At 37.8% G+C, this 22,131-nt stretch overlaps 1 protein-coding gene across 2 annotated transcripts in view; it reads left to right on the top strand.

The window, feature by feature from the left end:
- Nucleotides 1–8,868: 8,868 nt before the first annotated feature.
- The window catches only part of LOC131158149 (metal tolerance protein C4), a 32,600-nt gene continuing 19,337 nt past the window's right edge, over nt 8,869–22,131 (top strand). Inside the window, exons 1-7 of one of the 2 annotated variants that reach the window (XM_058112798.1) lie at nt 8,869–9,454; nt 9,571–9,622; nt 13,046–13,178; nt 13,322–13,377; nt 13,955–14,069; nt 14,225–14,282; nt 14,390–14,508. In XM_058112798.1, the coding sequence (XP_057968781.1) occupies nt 9,190–9,454; nt 9,571–9,622; nt 13,046–13,178; nt 13,322–13,377; nt 13,955–14,069; nt 14,225–14,282; nt 14,390–14,508 (798 nt within the window). In that variant the 5' untranslated portion in view covers nt 8,869–9,189. The remainder of the gene's footprint in view (nt 9,455–9,570; nt 9,623–13,045; nt 13,179–13,321; nt 13,378–13,954; nt 14,070–14,224; nt 14,283–14,389; nt 14,509–22,131) is intronic. The other variant, XM_058112799.1, reaches the window with a different exon arrangement.

Raw genomic sequence — 22,131 nt, 5'->3', positions numbered from 1 at the left:
CTTCCCCTTCTTTCCGAACCTCATCACCCCTTTCATCGGAGCGATCTTCAGAAACACCATATCTCTTACCTCAAACTCCAGCTCTCGTTAACGAGTATCAACATAACTCTTTTGCCAACTCTTAGCTGTCATGATTCTCTCCCTGATCAACTTGACCTTTGCAGAGGCCTGCTGAATCAGTTCTGGACCCAATATCTGCCGCTCACCTACCTGATCCCAGTACAATGGAGATCAACACCGATGACCGTACAATGCCTCATAAGGTGTCATCTCTATGTTGGCCTGGTAATTGTTGTTATATGCAAACTCAACAAGCGGTAAATATCGTATACATCCGTCACCAAAATCCAGTACACATGCTCGCAGCATATCCTCCAACGTCTGAATAGTTCTCTCAGTCTGTCCATTTGTCTACGGGTGAAAAGATGTATTGAATGTCAGTTATGATCCCAAGGCATCCTGTAAACTCTTCTAGAAAAGAAACGTAAAGTGGGAATCTCAATGCGAAACAATAGAAACAGGGATACCATGGAGTCGTACTATCTCCTGCATGAACAACTCTACCAGCCTATTCAAGGAATAGTTGACTCTGATAGGAATGAAATATGCAGTCTTTGTCAGCCGATCAACTACAACTCATATAACATTTTGCCCATGCACCGTCGTAGGTAACACGTCACAAAATTCATCGAAATGTGTTCCCTCTTCCACTTGGGAATGTCAAGTGGCTGAAGTGGTCCTGCTAGCATCTGGTGCTCTGCCTTGACCTGTTGACATGTCAGACACTGCTCTACAAATCGGGCGATCTCTCTTTTCATGTTGGACCACCAAAAACATTCCCTTAGATTCTTGTACATCTTCGTACTGCCAGGATGTATGGTGTAGAGCAAACGGTGTGCCTCCTCTAGAATGACCCATTTAATCCTAGCGTCATCTGGTACACATACCCTGTTATGGAATCTCAAAATCCCATCACCAGAGATACTGAAATCCAGCTTTAATCCACTCTGAACTCCTTCCATAACCTCAACTAGCTCTGGATCCTCCTTCTGCGCTGCTCGGATCCTCTCCTATAAGGTCGGCTATACCACCAAGCTAGCAAGAACAACCTGGTGATTTCCTTCCACCACTTCTAAGCACAACCTTTCCATTTTCATACAGATCTGATGCTGAACTCCCACTGCAGAAACTAATGCATTCATAGACTTTCGACTCAACGCATCCGCTACCACATTTGCTTTTCCTAAGTCATAGCTAATAGTACAGTCAAAATCTTTTATCAACTCAAGCCATCTACGCTGCCTCATGTTCAACTCTTTTGGCATGAAAATGTACTTAAGACTTTTTTGATCAGTAAAAATCTTGCATCTTTCACCATACAAGTAGTGCCTCCAGTTTTTTAATGCAAACACCACAGCTGCCAATTCTATATCATGTGTCGGGTAGTTCTTCTCGTACTCTTTGAGTTGACGAGAAGCGTAAGCAACCATCCTTCCCTGTTGCATTAGAACACAACCAAAACCCTTCTTAGAGGCGTCACTGTAGATAACAAATCCGCCATCCCCAGATGGAATGGTCAGAACTGGAGTAGTAACTAGTCACCGTTTTAGCTCCTGGAAACTCAGCTCGCACTCATCAGTCCAATCATACCTCACGTTCTTCCTCGTGAATCGCGTCAATGGACCTACTAAACTGGAGAACCCTTCTACAAAATGACGGTAGTAACCTGCAAGACCTAGAAAACTTCTGACCTCCTGAACATTCTTCAGTCTCGCCCAGTCCACTACTGCCTCTATCTTACTAGGATCCACTAATATCCCTCCTTTGGACACTACATGCCCTAGAAACGAAATCTGTTCTAGTCAGAACTCACATTTCTTCAGTTTAGCGTATAACCTCTTATCCCTGAGCACTTGCAATACCAGTCTCAGATGAACATCATGCTCTGCAGCACTCCTAGAATATACTAGGATATCATCAATAAATACCACGACAAACTGGTCTAAGTATTCATGAAAGACCTTGTTCATTAGATCCATAAATGCTGCAGGTGCATTAGTCAAGCCGAATGATATAACCATAAATTCGTAATAGCCGTACCGAGTTTGGAAAGCTGTTTTCAGAACATCCTCCGTTTTCACCTTCAAATGGTGATATTCAAATCATAGATCGATCTTAGAGAAAATCTGCGTGCCCTGAAGCTAGTCAAACAGATCATCGATCTTGGGTAACGGGTATTTGTTCTTTATCGCCTTGTTAAGTTCTTTGTAGTCGATGCACATCCTCATCGACCCATCCTTCTTCTTCACAAATAGCACATATGCTCCCCAAGGAGAAACACTTGGTTGAATGTACCCCTTATCTAGCAGCTCCTGGAACTGTTCTTTCAACTCTCTCAATTCAGTTGGAGTCATATGATATGGAGCTTTCGATATCGGTGTCGTACCTAGAGCTAACTCTATAACGAATTCCACTTCACGGTTTGGAGGTAATCCTAGCAAGTCCTCTGGAAACACGTCGGGGAACTCGCGTACTACAGGATTCACCTCCAGTTTACTTTATTCTATCGGTGTGTCTTTCACAAACGCTAGATGCCCTTGGCATCCCTCCCAGAGCAATCTACCAGCCTGCAAAGCTAAAAGGATCCGTGGTGCAGAACGCACACACGACCTTATAAACTTGAATTCCTGCTCCTATGGAGATCTAAACCTCACTTCTTTCCCGTGGCAGTCGATACTGACATAATTGGAAGACAACGAGTCCATCCATAAAATGATATCGAAGCCATACATGTCAAATACTATAAGGCTAACTGGTAGTACCCTTCCCTGGATCACTACGGGAAAATCACGGACTACTTTATTACATACAATTGCCGACCCTGATGACATAGCCACTACCAGTTCATAACCCAACTGTTGCTTCTCTAATCCACACAATTTAACAAATTCCTGGGAGATAAAGGAATGCGTTGCTCCTGAGTTAAATAATATAACAGCTTTATTGGAAAGCATGTAAATATTACCTGTTACCACATCTCCAGCGTTTTCTGCATCACCCGGAGTCAAGGAGTACACCCTAGCTTGGGCAGTACCCCCTTACTGTTCACTTCGTGGCACCTGGGTACCACCTCTGAAAGGTTGCTGTGCTCCACCGTACCTTGGCAGATTACAATCCCTCACTTGATGTCCCATCTTACGACATCATAAACAAGCCTCCATAGCCCTCCAACACTGCCCCGCGTGAGGTTTCCCACACGTAGAACAAATAGAAGTGGACGTGGTACTCTGAGAAACACCACTACTGTTCTTCTTCTTCCAGTCCTAGTTTGCCCCTCCATAAGAACTGGAAGGCACAAGTCTCTTCTTTGGAACCTGAACCCCAAGGTCCTCGTGCAAACTCTCCTCTACTACGGTGGCTTTGTCAACAAGAGTAATAAAGTCCTACATCTGCCATATCGCAGTCTACTTCCTGATCTCCTTCTTCAGGTCCCTTTGAAATTTCCAGGCCTTCATTGCCTTGTCCGGAATCATGAATGGAGTAACACGAGATAGCTCTTGAAATTTGGCAACATACTACTGAACGGACAGCTGCCCCTGCTCTAGACTCATGAATTCCTCCATCTTGGAATTTCTGACCGTGGCTGGAAAATACAATTCAAAGAATAAGTCCTTGAATTGGGCCCATGTCACAACTACAAGAAGAGGTCGATGCTCTTCAAGCATCTTAACTGACTTCCACCATCTCTCTGTTTCACCCGTCAGCTTAAATTTCGAAAAAGCTACCTTCTTCTTTTCAGTGTAGTTCAGGACATCTAGAATCTTCTCAATCTCTCTGATCTAATTCTCAGCTCGAATCAGATCTGCACTCCCTACGAAGATAGGAAGTTTCAATTGTGTGAACTAGTTAATGGAGCATCCCAACTCAGCAAGGGGACGATCCTGACCCTTATTCGTTTGGAAAACCTCAACCATAAGCTACTGAGCGAAGTCCCGCAGAACACTCGTGGAGTTGCTGCCAGCCTCATGGCCAACTCCTTCACTACTACTGCCTCCAACGTTAGCAATAATATCCTTGAATTCCATCTTGAAAAAGCAATTGAGGAAATCAATTAGAAGCTTAATCAACTAATACTGCAATATTATAAACTCATTTCCCATAATAACATGCCTAGTACTGATGTACTCTAATGACTCACATTCTCATTCTAACTCAAGTTCCGCACTTTCACTTGGAAACAAAAGCCGTCAATAGATTGCCATGATTTTTTGAGCCCTTCGATGATCTAGAAAAACACAGAAGTCTACCAATGGATTTCCTATCTCTAGGTGTACAAAGCTTCACTCGATAATCATATTCACATCTTAAACTCTAGTATAGTCTAATCTACAGAACCTAGCAACCTAAGCTCTGAGCATACCCATAACCAGGCAGTGCAATTCACATCACACTTCCGGATTGCTAGGCTCTGATACCAAACTGTAGCGCCTAGTCCTTTGTACGAACCTAGAGTGCTACTACACATATGTTGTACCTGCATCTGATAAACATACATAAACAACCCGCCCTAAATAGGGAAAAACGGGTGTATCTCATACAGATCTGTATTCATGCATAGAGGAAAACGTAAACATTCTTACGAGATCCTATTAGATATATACTAGAGTTCTATCTGTGTTCTTCAATACACAAAATTCATACTTAAAACATAAGCTGTATTATACCCCCTTACATTCAACCAAGCTAACAACCTAGTATTGATACAAAAACTTACGTCTACTAACAAGACTATGTGCCAATGTCCTTCTAGAAGACTAGGACCGACATCCCGTAGGAATTGAATTAAAGGTTGTAAGATTGGGGTGAGACACTTCTCAATAAGGTGGAAGATAGTACATCAGCACGTGACTACATGAGTTTATTTCAGTTTAAAACAGATTCACAATACCACATTCACAATACTGTACTATAGCAGATATATAAATATAATTCAGCATCGTTACAAGCGAGAGTTCCCGAGATTAGGGTAAGGTACAGGCCCATACACTGTACGATCCCTCCACATGGTACTCAAACCTGTGACTTTGACAATTTCAGTTTTTTTTTTTAAAATCATGTATATGAAAATTTAAGACAATGACCAGCTTTGGAACTTCCGCAAATATGCCTAATTACCCCGTGGCATGGGTTGTGCACTGATAAAATCTAACAAGGCCCTGTTCGTGCAGGCACTGTCAAGCATCACATATATAGTTCGACTGCCCCCCCTGGTCCAATATTTCACCAGTGGCCCCATACACTCTTGCAAGCCGACTATCTCAATAACGGGGCCCTGTTCGTGCAGGCACTGTCAAGCATCACATATATAGTCCGACTACCCCCCCCTGGTCTAATATTTCACCAGTGGCCCCATACACTCTTGCAAGCCGACTATCTCGATACCCACACTAACTCACATGTGTGATCACATTGTACCTCAGTTAGAAACGGAACCACGCCTCAAACTATTTAAAGCCTCAAATAATCTGGAGTGTCTTTCAACTCCTTTAGTAACAAGATGTGGTCCCAATTTATCATATATATAATTTACAATGAAAACATAACAACCTGTGCAATTCCAGTAATTTCACAATCGTAATTATGCAATCTTTCATACATTCTTTCTTTCTTTTATACAATGGTGTTAACTGGCACAAATGCTCTCGGTTCAACCCTTTTTACATATAAAGCTCTGTGATTAACCGACACCTGTTTTCCATATTTTCAGATAACAGAATGGAACTTCAGTTCTCACAGTTCATTTACAAGTACAACAGTTCAATATGTTCCACTTCATATCATATGTCACGCTTATTTCGTCAAAAACCGCTATAAACAGTACATAACTCGAAAAAAAAAATAATACTATTTGGACTACAAACATGGGTATTAAATAGTTCCTACTTTAGTTTTAAAACAAATAAAGTAGTTTTGGAAAGTTTGGAGTTCATTGGCCAAAACCCCATTTTCGCCAAAAACCGTAAAATCATAAAATCGTAAGAAACATCATTTATACCCAGTAAAATTTTGCAAATAAGTAGTCTAAACATGCATAAAGACATAAGCTAACTTTCTAGCGATTTAGTTTTCTAAAAATACTAATGTAAACAAATCTCTTTACTTTAATCCCAAAAACCAAAACACAAACGAATCGATCCAAAACAACGACTCAGGATTCCCGAAACCTAAAAATCGAAGAACAATACTTCATTATAATCTCGATTACTACATAACTACCGAACCAAAAACAAAATCAGATCCTTACCTCGATTTTTGGGAAAAACCCGAAAATCCACAGATAAAAAATCTGATCCGCTATAACTGTAGAGATTCTCCTCCTAATCCACGTAGTGATGTCAGATCATTAATTCCGGAAACAGACGACACGAAAATCTTAGAGAGAGAGAGAGAGAGAGAGAGAGAGAGAGTGCTGGTTCGAGTTCTAGAAAGAGAGAGAGAACGGAGGTAACTTAGCAAGAAAGAAATGAATATTCTATTTATAACTAGTTTGACTGGGCCAGCCTCATCAACGAGTTAAAGTTTTCATTGACGAGCCAAAGAAGGTCACTCGTGGCCGAGAAAGTGACCTCATCGACGAGCCTAAGATTTCAGTATCTCTAAAAATCCCTCGACATCTTTTCGTTGACGGGTCCCTGCGTCTCGTCGTTGAGCCACAGTAGAGACTTCGTCGACGAGAAATGGAGCCTCGTCGATGAGCTCTGTTGTTTTATCCTTTTTAATTTTCCTTCTCTTTTCTTTATTTATTTTCCATATTCGGGTCCCTACAAGATTAGTGCAATCCTTGGGGATTTTGCCCAAGGCGAGGACGTAAGCTGGGTTTGGTCGAACCTCATTAAAAATTCGGTGTCTGCGCTCTCTCTCTATCTCTTTACATTTCCGCATTTATATTCATATTATATCTGTTGTGCATGTTTTAAATTTTGGTATATATGAATATCTAAAATATGTGAGAATAATTGGGTAATATTGAATTAATTGAGATATCCACGGATTAAATCAATTGAGTTGTATAATACTGAAATTGTGTGTATCCAAATTTGTGTTTGTATGGTTAGGATTCAATTAAGGATTGAAATACCAAAGTAAAATTTAAAATACCCAATTCATCCCCCTCTCGGGATTACACCTAAATTAACATAGAGCTTTGGTTGAGATAGATGTTGCCAAAGAGATTAAAGGTTCCGTCAAGATCAGGCTTCCTAATGAACAAGTAATTTCTAAGGAGGTTATTTATGAGTAGATGCCCAGTTTCTGCAAAAATTTGTTCTCGTCTAGGCCATGTTGAAGAGAATTGTACAGCTAATGAATATGTTCAGAGCAAGATGAATGAAGAACAAGCAAGTGTCATTCTTACAGAGAGAGCTGTTCAGAATAATACGAGTGCTGCACAGGGTGAGATGTTTGGTGAATCTGAAGTCACTAAGGTAGCTATGGTTCAGAGCATTCAGCCAGGTAAAGCTCCTGCAATGGATAGTGATTCTGATAAAGGATTTGCTGTAAAAGCTCCTCTTGTTTGCACTAGGAGTGACCTGAATCATGGAGAGGGTAGCCAAACCGAAATTGGGAAGAAGGTGCAGGGACATATTGTGCTAGCCTTGACTACACTTACGACGAGTAAGAAAAGGAATAAGGGCACTCGGCCTCCTTGAGGTTTAGCTATTCTTTTCCCATTTTGTTCTTGAATGTATCTTTTTGGATTGGTCTCTGTGCCCCTGGGAATGCCTAGGTTTGTTGTGTAGCTTTTGTGTTACTTTGAGTAGGAGCTTAGGTCTCCTTTCTTGATGTAGGTGGCCTTTTAGTTGGCCTTTTGATTGTATTGCTTAGCAATTGTGTTGGGGACTTGTTTCCCCCCCTCTCTGTGTATGTCCGGAGTATTTATCATTTACCAATCAAAAAATTACTTTTGACGCTAGATACTATTGTGTGAGTAGAACGTAGAGGTGTAGGTCCCACATGCCACTCTAATGGGGGTGTTAGAGGTAAGGTAGAGGATTTTGTCACGATCACACATTAGATGTTTATTAGGACATCTTAGCACTTTAAGGGTGATTTATATTTAAATCTCGAGACACTTTTTATAGGATAAAACAATGATGCCCAATGGATCAAAAGCACATAGTACCTCTTTAAAGTTGGACCAATATCACCGCATTACATATATCGATCAAGTTTACCTGACCAACTTGATTCCACATATGCTTTTCTTATTGCCACTTCTGACCTTCTCTTATTGTGTCTTCACAATTGGTGTTTCTGAGCCTCATATTTTTACCCCTTTATGTTTCTTCTTCCAACTTCTTAAGTTTTTTTTTTAGAAAATTCTGTTAGGTCAACTTTAATAAAAGGATAAAGACATAAACTCCTATAAAGTTTGGTGAAAATATGACCTTTTTTAAGGTTTTAGAAATTCTATGAATCTCCTTTAATGCTTGACAAAAAGGTGTAAGCTTCCTTTACAATTTCAAAAATTACATACACCTCCCTAAGATTACGCAAAAAACGTAATTTATTCGACACAGCAAACATGTTCAGAAAAGGATAAAAATTCAAAAAATCAATGCTTAAGGAATGTTGGTGAGATTTTTGAAATATAAAAGAAGTCTCCAAATTTTTTTTTTTTTCAAATTTTAAGGAAATGACATTATCTTATGTTCTTGTATAGTGTTTGAACATAAATTTTAGATTTGAATTAAAATTTATATGAATTTAAAATAAATATAATATATATATATCTTCTAAATCCAACTAAACCTAAATATAAATTCAAATAATAAAACTCAATGCTCCCATTCACCATCTTAATGAAATTGTATTTCCAACTTTCCAAGCTATAGTTCCAGGGAGGAGACGACAGGCAGCCACACGTGCAAGGTCACGTGCAAACGGCAGTCATGGGCGCAGCAAGAGGAGAAGCCGTGGGCAGCGTGAAAGTGTATGCTGCTCCAAGCGGCGACCACTTGAGCCAGCAGCATTTGCTGCTTTCCAGTATCTCCGTCTTCCTCCCATCCTTCCATCCCCACTCCTATCTCCGTAACAAACCCTAGACCCCGAACCTCTTAACACCGAAAAGCATCCCCCATGGAAATGCAGTAGCATGCTGGAGGGAACTCTCCCTTCTTCCTCAATTTCATGCCAACGTCTCGCCTTCTCTCCCGCATCCGCCGCTCCAAGCCCGTCCTTCAGCTACTCATCAGCCACTCATCAGAGACCCTCCGATTTTCGCCTCATCAGGGGCTTTGCTACCATACATGTACGCAGTTTAGGCACGGTTCTCGGAGGCTCCCCTTTTCGCCAATCGCAATTCGGAGCTCTCTGTCAGTGGATTTCTCTGAACGAATCGTTTCTCTAGGTTTAGTTGCATTCAATTCTAATCACCACTACTCGCTGCATCACGGTGAGTTTACTTTATTGTCTTTGCTTTAGTTAAGCTTAATATGATTTTTTTTTTCCTATTTCTGATCGTAGATATTATTTTAAAATTTTTTTTATTGTCTTGATTTGTAATCGTAGAATTCTTCACAAGAGCTAAGGCAATTAAGCGGGTAGATGTCGATGATCACAGGTGAACTGTTGACTGGTGTTTTTGTGCTGTATAGGAATATATATTCCAGCATACATATGTTCATACCATGTCTGGTTGCAGAGAAATTTGGAGATAAAAAAAAAAATTAGAACGGTGAATTTTTGAATTGTCATTAGTTGAGACCTGGCTAAGTGAAAAAGTTCTACTTAACTGATTATTACTTATTTATATATATTTTGTGTGTGTATGTGTGTGTGTTGAAACAACCCAAAAAAAATGAAATTTCAACTTTCATGTATATTATTTAGAGTGCAAGTGCAAATGTTGAAGTAATAGGTTTTAAGTTTTGGCTATGAAATATGAAACCATTCTTTGATGAATATGTTGAGATTCTTTTGTCTTTTAATGTTTGATTGTAATGTAAGTGTAAAGACAAGTCTTCTAATAAGTGAGCCAAATTTTAAACTTCTCTAAAATTTTGGAACTTTTAGGTCCGTTTGGAACTTGAAATTGGGGAAAATAAAAACATGAAGGAATCCACTTTTTTTTATTTGGTTATCAAGGAAAGTGAAAAAGAAAATGAAATATATAGAAAATGAATGAATATAAATTTATTTTGCATATTATTAACATTTATTTTTTTCAATTTTTAAAAGTGTTAAAAAAAGGTTCAATCTTAGCAATTTGAACATAGTGAGAAAATACAATGAAAATTCATCTCTTTCTTGTTTTCTTCCCTTTCTTTTCCTTTCCTTAGACAAAATTCTTGATCTAAATTCTGCCTTAGGGCCTGTTCAGCAGTAGAAAATAATTTTCATTTTCCATTTTCGTTTTTTCATATAATTACTAATATGCCACCTTCTTTTCTAGTATTCCAAAAAACATTTGTATAGGAAACTTGGAAGACATTTTTTATTGTTTTAAAACTTTTATATGGAAATGTTTGAAAATTGGAAAATAAGGTTGATTTCGGTAGTTCTTTAGAAAACTGGAAATGGAGAATGAAAATTGTTTCCCACAACTGAGAGGCCCTTAAATTCTTCCACATGTACAGTTTGCAAGAAATTTGCCTGAATAAAATAGAGTTTCATAACTATTTGATTTAGAAACAAAATGCAAAGCCAGACACTTTCCCAGGCTATGCACTAGAATGTTTGTGCACCTGCATGGGTGGCATGGGCAGTCAGTTTTGGGGCTCTAGGTTGCATTAGTGGCAGCACTTGGTACTTAGCACGAAGCCACATGCAAGTGTGCGTGATTGTGATCGTGTGGTGGAAATTAACTTTTCTTGTGTGATTGACAATGCTAGATTACATTTAATATTATGCAGTTTGTACAAATTATAACTAGTTTCTGGAGCGGTGCCTGCGTTTGTAAGAATTGGTGTGGTTGTGACCCTTAAGGTTTTAAGTAAATCTGCCTTTAGAATTATCTTTATATGTTATTCTTTAATTTGTTTTAAATACATAGCCATATTCACACACTATCTCATTGATAATTTTGAAGAGAATCTTCAGAATTGTTATTTCAGATTCTACTTTAGGCTCTGGCGTATCTTGGAGGCAAATTGCTGTATAGAGAACTTGTTTAGAGTGGGAAATTTTCGCCTTAAATAGTGTCACTAAAACATACCTTGAAACCTAAAACCTATGTCCAACTCTGCTGTCTTCTCTCTGTTTTAACAGAATGTGTATCATGGCTGGACCATTGAAGAGTGACAATTATGGAACAAGAAGGTTAATTTAATAGGAAACAAGAAGGCAGGGCACTTATTTTCTTTCCTCCAAATTTTGGATAATTAAGGACATATCAGCTGTAAAACTACAGTACAGTACACAGAATCAATACTGAGGTACTTGCTTGGAAAATGTGAAGAAGCTAACCAACTAATTTGCAAACGAAGACAGCCTTCCTATATTTGACCAAACAAAATCTCGTTTGCTGATCATGCTATTGAAATGTATAGAATATTGAGGTTGAAATGCCTTTTTTTTTTTTGGCTCTGTGAGCTTGAAATATTTAAACGCAGGGAGAGAGAGCTAGAGTTTCTAAGGTAGTGTTGGGAAGCATGGATTTTGGGGCTTGTATTCGGATTTGTATGGATTTGAAAGAAACTTAATACAATTTAATACTACCTTACCTTTTGTCCAAATCTACACAAATCCAAATCTATGGTCTGCATTCCATGCTCCCAAACATAGGGTAAGTGAAATTAAAAATAAATATGAAATATCGAACATACTCCAATAAAAATGGAGTTGCGGGGCACCTACATAGCCTATCCAAACATGGCTGTCAAGGCTGACCCATCCTGGCTGATTTACACCCTTAAATGCTGTGTTTGGATAAGCTATCTTGTATGTACACTTCATTTGCCTGGGTGGATAAATATTTAAGAGTTGATAATTTGATGGTGCTCCTATGTCTTAAAATAATGGATAGGAGTTGTACATGTGCATATGCAACTTATGCTTGTATATGGGTACTTTTAACTTAGGTGGTACATTTGTTACCAGTACTTGATGCGTAGCCTTCTCTTTACATGTTATTTAAAAGTTCTACAATTTTGAGATGTGGACCCTATGGGTTGGTTTGGAGTTGGATTATGTTTTTAGTGTTGCTTTGGTGCTTGACTAATGGCACTTCTGAAAGAGTGCCTTCATTTGTTTCTTGTCCTCTTACTCTCATTTTTTTAATAATTTTCTCTTTTTAATTAAAGAATTGATGGTAACATCAATCTGAAGTTATATATTTTTCTAGTGTTCTCCAAATTGATATTAAATGTCATAAATGGTTGGTTGGATTTGGCTATCCTTGCATGCTCTGGTCACTTTGATACTGATTAGAACATGTTTCTGAGTAATTTAAGGGTTTGGTGCTATGCGCTTGAAATAAATCTGGTTAAAAGCCATACTGATAATGGAAAGGCAGAAATCTTCCTCTTATTGGTCACATTCACATATATGATTAGTTTATCCAATTTGGATATGTTTAATAGACTATCAACTTGGTTGTGGCTTGAAATAAATCTGGTTAAAAAGCCATACTGATAATGGAAAGGCAGAAATATTCCTCTTATTGGTCACATTCTGATTAGTTTATCCAAATGTTGGATATGTTTAATAGACTATCAACTTGGTTGCGGCTTGAAATAAATTTGGTTAAAAAGCCATACTGATAATGGAAAGGCATAAATCTTCCTCTTATTGGTCACATTCACATATATGATTAGTTTATCTGAATGTTGGATATGTTTAATAGACTATCAACTTGTTTGCTCATTTAATCAATTATCTAATTTTTCCTTTTTTGGTCTTCCTTCTGCTATTTTTTTTTTAATTCTGGTCAGTGCTTTTGATACATGTTTATGCTAAAAGCCCTGTACACAATTTAACCTCCTCCTTTTAACCATCAGATGCTCTTGTTTTCCTTTTCTTCATCTGCTTAACAATGTTATTGTAGCCAACGAGCGGTCACAACGGCACTGTGGTGCAACTTTCTCGTTTTTTCTCTCAAATTTGTTGTTTGGTTCGCAACTTCTAGCCATGTTATGCTGGCTGAGGTTGTGCATTCAGTTGCAGATTTTGCAAATCAGGTACTCTCGACAGTGATCTCATTGTTCATCCTTATGCTAGAGTGGATATTCTCCTTTTGTTTTGCCTCTCTGTTTGAATTTAACTTTTTCTATTAACGTTTAATATATCAATGGAGAGAAACTAATTTCTGTTGGCATTGTAGGCACTTCTTGCTTATGGCCTGAGTAGCTCAAAGCGTGCTCCAGATGCTCTTCACCCGTAAGTCTGTTACACCATAAGCCACCTTTTTTCATCATTAATCATGCCTTTCTCATGTTGCATGTACGTTTGCTTTTTGACATGTATCAGATAATTGTTCTATATCAAAATACACTCAACCTCTTTTAGAGAATCTTAAATTAACAAAATGAGTAGGGGAATATTCATTCACCTTATTGGGAAAAAAAAACCATCCACCTCTTCCCTCCCCCTTTAATTGATGTGAATGTAGTCATCAATTGATTCAGTTCAAGTAATCTGGAAGTTTTGTAGGACTCATTGAGTTTACAGTAGATTCAGCAAATTGATTACTATTCTGGTTGAGGGTGGAGAAGAAAAAGTGAATACGTTGGCCATGATCATGATCTTGTCACTATCAATCATATCAATATTTGGTTGAAATGTAATGGCTTCTTTGTCATAACCTGAACCATGATTGTTTGCACCGACTTTCGATAGCTGATTTTTAACTGCAAAATTTCAGTTGCTTGAAAATTTTTCTTTGGTTGTATAGATGCACTGAAATGATTTCTTTGATGTTTTTATCTGAAACAAAATTAATTTTGACGTTTTGCAGTTATGGCTACTCGAAAGAAAGATTTGTTTGGTCTTTAATATCTGCTGTTGGTATCTTTTGTCTTGGTTCTGGTGCTACGATTGTTCATGGGTTTCAGAACTTGTGGACTGCACAGGTATTCATCTGACTGATTTTTTAACTGGTCTTGTTTTCCAAGATCTTAAAGACTCTGTTTCTCTCTTGTTTCATCCTCTCCCTATTCCAGTTTGTCTAGTTGTTCCTTAGTAAATGTGATTGTGCATTATTGATTTATGAACTCATCTTTTTTAGGCCCCTGCAAATATTCAGTATGCTGCTGCGGTGATTGGTGGTTCATTCATAATTGAAGGTATAGCTTATTGCATTATGGTTTTGTCTGCTGAGTTTTTGCTGGCACTTCTTTGGATTTATCTTCTTTAGCACACTCTTCCTTTACTAGTTCCTGCTTTCTTCTAGGTGCTTCTCTTGTTGTAGCCACACAAGCCGTCAGGAAGGGTGCAGCTGCAGAGGGAATGAAAGTGAGAGACTATGTTTGGCGTGGTCATGATCCCACATCTGTTGCCGTCATGACAGAGGCAATTTCTTGTTACTTGTTCACCTTTAGTGTTTGAACTAGTAGCACTGTTTCTTAGAAGTAGATTAATCAATCAGAATAAGATAACTATGATCTGAAGATTGTATCTGTCCTGTTTCACATATCCATGTTTTACTTTCAATGGGCTCGGTTTATGAATATATTCACTTGTGAGTGGTCTAAGAAGTGCAAAACAATCAAATGGTAAAAGACATATAAGATGACGTTGATAAGTATTGCATAAATTATATATCTTGGTAACTCTAATGTAATTGCAATCATGCCAAAGTGATGTACTTACAGCGTTTAATTGAAGGACAAAGGAAAAACTATGCAAAATTTAGCATGTGTGGAACTTCATATGGAATGAATTCTTTCTTGCTTGCTTCTTTCTTAACAAATTTTCTTTTGTTGATATTTATATAAAAAAACATAATATTGCCTTTCCTAGTTTTTGTGGCTTAAAATTTTTTTAATTCCCATGGAGGAAAATAAAGAAACCATACCCCAGAATATTGTGTGCTTCCAATGGACATGACTCAACATTTCAAAGTGGGAGTAGTTCTATCTATATAATCCTGGAGTTCGTAAAAATTGATTATTGAAGTAATGTAACAATAGTTCGTATTTTAGTAACATAACAAAGATAAATATTTTGAGACTATAATTGTTGGATACAGTGCTAAAATATGACAACAAATAACAAAGTACATTTGTTTCTCCAACTTCCAAGAAATCTATTGAAAATGTAATATTCTTCCTTTTTTTTGTTGAACGGGACATGAAATAAGGGCTGTTCTGTTTCCTCATGAGAAAGGATACTACCAAAAAAAAAAAAAATGGATGCTACACACATAACAGGGATGAGCATTTAATCAGTTAACCGAATTAACCGAAAAATTTCTGTCGAAGGATCTTGTTAACAAAGCTAAAACTAAATTTGATATTAACCGAACCCAAAACTAACCGAACTGAATTTCGGTTAAATCAGTTAATTGTTTTAACATTTTCATATATATAATTTATATAATGTATATAATATATATAATTATATAAAATTTTAATATAGATAATATAGGTAAAATTTTTAATTATTAATATATACTAATCGGTTAATTCGGTTAATCAAACACATTAAACCCCAAAATTGAACCGAAAACTGAAATTCAGTGAAAATAAAAACCGAACCAAACTGAATAAAATTTGAACTGAAACTGAATCAACCAAATCGACTCCATTAATTCAGTTAGTTTAGATTTGGTTGAATTATGCTCATCCCTAGCACACACAAAAGAAAGAAGCGTAATTGTTAATCTTTGTTTGTTTGGAAAATTTGTGAGTAGAAGTAATAGAATTATGACCATAGAAATACAAGAATGATCCAATTATTGAATTAGAGATTTAAAAAAAAAATAACTCTTATTTTTCAATTATCTTTGATTACCACCTTACCAAGTTGTAGGTTGTGGGCCAGCAATTTATATTAGGCCTTAAGGACTTAAATAAACAATAAACAACACCCATTATAGGAAATAAGATAATTCTTAACATACAAACGAACAATAAACACGGGTAACAAGACTAGAACCCTGGACTTCCTGTCAACCTAGCTTTGATACCAACATAATTGCCACTTTACCTAAAAGCTTAAGCTGTTTGGTTGTGGGCCAACAATGTGTATTAGGCCTTAACAAACCATAATTGAGATGCAAGCAAGCCGCTTCAAAGTTTCTATCTATTGAAGCTTGAAAAAATGTGACTTTTGTTCAAGCTTAGTGAATTGCTTAGTTTATTATAGCGGCTATCTTTAGCTTGGATTTTTTTTTCCTTTCGTAAGAATTTTTCAATTCGTTCACAAGACTTGTGTTCTAGATGGTCAAAGGTTAATTTATTCTAGCAGTAGCTACCTCCCACTCAATTTTGGTGGCGGGGGTGGGGAAGCGAGGAGTATAGACATGACATTTCTTAAAAGAGGAAAAAATACACAATCTATTGCGTGCTTCTTCCCTTTTGTAAGGATTTTTTGAGTAGTAAAGAGAAATTATATAAAAAATAGGCATCAAGGGGATGCCATCCAAGAACAACAGGAGAGAAGCGTTCCTTACTGGAAAGTGTCAAGAAAATCAAGGATTACTGGGGGGTCCCTTCCAACAAGCCCATAATGCAAAGTGGAGATGATAGCCATCCACTGGTCCATGGCAAATTGAATAGGAGAAGTAGTTCCTTCGAAGGCTTTTATGTTCCTTTCTCTCCACACTACTAAAAAAATAGCGAAGGGGATGATGGAGAGAGATTTCTTCCTTCCTTATTTGATCTGATCCCTTTCCAAGTCCACAACTCATCTTCCGCCGTAGCTAAAGTGATCCACTTCTGATTTAAGATGGCGATGGATAAGTTCCATAGTTTCTTGGTCTAGGAACAATGTTGAAGGATGTTACGAACCGATTCCTCCTACTCCAAGCATAAAAAGCATCTATTGACAATAGAGAAACCTTTTTTGTAAAGATTGTCCATGGTAAGTAATCTTCCAAGTGAAAAAAGGCAACAATTGAATGGGCTTCTGTTTTCCAAATCAGCTTCCAAGGGAAGTTAGTGCTGCTCTCATTTGGGGAACAAAGATGTTTGTAAAAACAGCTGATAGTGAAGTTCCCATCTTTGCTCAAAGCTCATTTGGGCTCATCTGAAATAGCCTGGCAATGAGTCTTATAAAGGCTACTGAAAAATTCTATAAGATTATCAAGTTCCTAATCGAAAGCATTCCTATTCGTAGGAATTTTTCAAATAATCCCTTGACTAGTGAGTTCCATGTGTTTGCAAATAAGGGCATCTTTGTTGTCTGCAAATTTGACGATGGAAGAGAAAGAGGATTTGAGTTGGGACTTGCCAATTGGCACGCCAAATATCATGCCAAAAGAACGCATCCTCTCCATTCCCCACTTGAAAGTAGATGAGAGGGAAGAAAATCTCCCATGCTTTTCTAATATATCATCAAACACCTGTACCATGAGCTTCCTTTGAAACTTTTGAGGTCCAACCATTGTGATGGAGGCCATATTTGAAAACAATAACATCCCTTCACAAGTGATTTTTCTCTATCATGAATCTCCAAAGCCATTTCCTTAAAAGGGCCTTGTTAAAGAATCAAAGATAATAAAAGATCTAAGGCCAAGACCGCCCTTTTGTAAAGGTTGTTTAACCAATCCCCATTTAACAAGATGATATTTGAAAACCTCCCTAGTGTTTCCTCAAAGGAATCTTCTTTGGATGCCTTCCAATCTCTTGGCATCCGCGCAAGGGATGGGGAAGAGAGACATGAAGTAAATTGGGAGGTTGGACAAAGTATTTTTAATGAGAGTGAGTCTTCCACCTTTTGACAGGAAGTTCCTTTTCTAACCAGTGGGTTTCTTTTCGGACGTGCCGACAATGGGATCCCAAATACCCTTACCCTCAAACTTGGCTCCTAATGGGAGGCCAAGATAGGAAAAAGGGAGGGCTTCGAGCTTATAGCCATGGATACTTGTATGCAAAGGACCACGATTGCAAGTCCCCATTGCAATGATTTCACTTTTTTGCCCAAATTCACTTTTATGCCTGAAACTGCTTTAAAACTAAGGAGGATGCAACTTAAATTAAGAATTTGCTCCAGCTCATCCTCACAAAAGATGATAGCATCATCTGCAAAAAAGAAGTGGATGATTTCCACAGAGTCATTGGACCTTCCAATGGCCTTTAAGAAGACTGCCTTCATTTGCATTAGTTATCATAAGACTCGACACTTCTATGAACATGATAAATGAAAGGGGGAAGGGGTCACGTTGTCTTACACGACAGATGATCTGAAGAAACCAGAAGGGCAGCCATTTACTAGAATTGAGAAAGATGAGGTTGAAATTCATTGACGGATCCATCTGCACGAAGGTCCCACAAACCCATTCTTCTTAGAATGTATAGAAAAAGGCTCCAATTGACATTGTCAAAAGCTTTCTCCATATCCAGCTTGCACACCACTCCTCTTTTTCCTCCTTTCATGTGGGCATCAACAACTTCATTGACAATCAAAGTAGTATCCATGATTTGTCTACTTGCAATGAAGGCGTGCTGGTGCTTTCCGACAACTTCAGAAATTGCATGTTTGAGCCCGACTACTAGGACTTTGGATAGGATTTTATAAAGACTTCCGACTAAGATGATTGGGCGAAAGTCATTGTTGTTGCAAGCATGTTGATGTAGGACGGGATTGGTCGACCTATGTCCTACGGTTCAACCCTCGCAAGCACATACACTCAATACACTTTAAATTAAGAATTTAATTAGCCGAACATAAACACTATAAATCATACTATATTTCACATGTTGTGGGATTTTTGAAAGGGCGTATGATGCTGTCCAGAAATAAGTCCCAAGAGTTCTTTCACAAAAGAATCAAGTTATATGCAGCAAAGATGTTATTCAAAAATTCAAGAATGTATGTTCTATTGTTAGCATAGCAATATTCCCACAATTGATTTTAAACTAGGAAGTATCAATATCGCAATCTATGGATTCAAAGGCTTATCAAATATGGAATTTCAGGTTTTCAAGCAAAGGTTTTCACAAAATTAAGCAAGGGTTCAAAACAAATACCGAGTTTACCAATAGATATGTTGGATGACTTGACACTTTTCAACACAAGTTAGTCCACACCTTAGGTTCTTCGTACAAGCTTTGAATTACCAAGACAAACACAGCAATGGAGTGGGGAAATAGTGGCCGTGTGGGGGGTATTTTGGTGATGGCCGTATGGGTGAGTGGGGAAGATGAAGATGGAGTCGTTGGATAGAATAGTGGTCTCTCACCACCTGATCTCCGAAGAGAACGCGTAGCCTCACACTACTCAATTGAAATGATTGGACAAAGCTATCAAGCTTCACAAAGGAATTTCCTTTCAATATTTCAATATTCAAACTTAGCTTAATTTTCAGTTCTTACAATGGAGATATATGCTAGCATGGGGGAGGGGGGGAGACAAGACATTAACTTAGCTAACACTCCCCACACAAGCATGGGAGACAACCTAATTAATACACACAACTTACTAACATATTTAATTCTATCACAACTTACCAACACACACAACTTACTAACACATTAAACACTCACATGCAAGCAAGCTTAATTGTCTTGCAATACTACAAATTAAATACAAAGACATAAGTCAAAGGGAGGCCCAATCCGCGTGGGGCCCATTGGAGCCGTGTGGGGACCATGTGGGGCCCACATGGGTCTTAGACTCAAATTTGCTTTGGCATATCAACTAGGGCTTCATGCACCGAAAGTCTTCATGAAATCCATGTGTACCTACAAAAGAGTTACAAACTGAAGTGGACATCTGGAGGTCGTCCATGTGTCACCATATCTGCAAACGAAATGGGTAATGCCAGTTGATCCTCATCACCCCTAGGTTCTTAGGAATTAGGGAAAAAGTTGGGTTGATGCTAGACACAAAATTGGTAGTTCTACGAAAATCTTAAAAAACATGAAAGATATATTGCTTGATAAAGTCCCAGTTCCTTTGGAAGAAAGCCATTAGGACCGGGGGCTTTATCCCATTGCAACTTTTAAGGGCTCGAACAATTTCCTCTTCCTCAAAAGGCCTTTTGATCCACCGTGTTGTGGAGAGGCTCAGGTTTCTAAACATAACCATCAACTTTTGGTCTCCATGACTCTGGTTCAGTGTACAAGGCTTATCATATTAAATCTATGGTGCGCATTAGTTGCATGATGGAAGAAACTGGTATTTCTAACCCCCTTCTTCAATCAGAGAGCTGTAGATTTTTGCCTCCAAACCATTTCTTCTAAAGTGATGACATGGGCAATATCCTTTTTGAGGGCAATCCTTGTGAATCTGTTTTCAGCATTGAGACCATCATTGATTTCCTTGTCAAATAGCCCTTTAATGTTGTCAAGAAACTCCTTTTCTCTTAGAATGATGTTGCTAAAAACATTTTTGTTCCACCATTTCAATTTATCTTTGAGCAATTTAAGCTTTGGGGCAACCACAAAGCTGGACTTTCTTTTAATTTGCAGCGCAAGCCACCATTTCTTTACTTGTTCATCAAACACTACACGTTTAAGACACATGTTCCAAAACGGAAAGGGTTTGGCCGCCACATAATTCTCCTTGTGTCAATGAGGATTGGAAAGTGGTTTGAGACAGGACGAGGAATCAAGGATTTGGTAACATGAGGGAATTGTTCCTCCCAATCATAGGAAATTAAGAATCTATCAATTCTTGAGTGTGACGTCGAGTTTGACCACATGAAAGGGCTTCCAATGAGTGGGGAGTTAACGAGAGCATGAGCATTGACGAAATCATGGAACTCCTATGTGCAAATAGATTTAGAAGAAGTCCCATTCCTCTCATGAGGATAAAGGATCATGTTGAAATCACCCTCAATGACCCACAAATTATACCATTTGTCTTTAATTTTTGTCATTTCTTTCCACAAAAGATGTTTGGAAGGCTCTTCACTTGGGCCATACCGCAAAGGTGTCACACTCATACCCAATGGATGTAATGGTCTTGGGCCCAACTGTGGTAGGGTATTGTTTGCTTTAGCCCTTTGGCCTCACGGGTTTGTCCTATAAAAGGCGCCTCACATAGTTGGAGTTCAAGCCATCCCTATAAACATGCTTTTAAATAACAGTAACGGTTCTCATAACACTAATGGTCACGTTGTAATAGTCTTGGCCGTTGCGAATGTTATGTAACGGTCATTGCGTCCGTAAATTCATTTTTTGCATTAGCTAAAAATATATAGATTCACTTGTTTTGATCCTAGGATCCTTACACTAATGCTTTAAATGATTTTTAGCAAATTTTAATCAATTTAAATATAACATATGCTACAAGTATTATATGTCATGTTGGTCCCTTTAGTTGCTATTGGCGAGAAGAAGCATGCATTTGCTAATTTTTTCATTACTTTATTAATTGTAAGTAAAATTCAAAATAAGAAATCATAAATTTAAAGAAATATAAAATATAGAATGCGAACTTTTGTATCTTTTAGTCTTTAATGGAATTTTTGTTATCCATAAAACAAAATATAGAATGTTTATATGTTAAACAAGAACAAAAATGCATACAATAGAATGTATTTTAGTCTCCAAACTAGGTGTAAGAGAAACAAATTTTTTTTTTAAAAAAAATTAAAATAAATTGAAAGACCTTAGAATACGAACTTACGTAATTTAGTAAGAGAAAAAGTTTGGTTTGGTAGTAATTGAAAAAATGCATACTAAATGTCAAGGAAAATAAAAAATGTATCATTGATTAAAAAAACCAACTTAAAATTGAATTTATAAACTTCAATAAAAGGAAATGGAAGGGAAAAATGCAAAAAAAGGACTCAAAAACCAGTTTTAGTCATTCACAGTTAGTCTGGCGCTGTAATGGTCCTTAACGCTCTGTAATGGCCGTTATGGTACCATAACAGACTGTAACGGTTGTTATGGTTGTGAATCAGAGCACCGTCAAGGTATCACCATGTGACAATCTCGGAAGCCACCAGTATCGTTACATAACGTCTGTAATGGCCATTATGCACTGCCGTTTTGCACTGATTTTTAAAACTGTACTTAT

The sequence above is a fragment of the Malania oleifera genome, chromosome 6, assembly GCF_029873635.1.
Source record: "Malania oleifera isolate guangnan ecotype guangnan chromosome 6, ASM2987363v1, whole genome shotgun sequence".
Classification (NCBI taxonomy): Eukaryota; Viridiplantae; Streptophyta; class Magnoliopsida; order Santalales; family Ximeniaceae; genus Malania; species Malania oleifera.
This window is presented reverse-complemented; position numbering and strand designations above follow the sequence as displayed.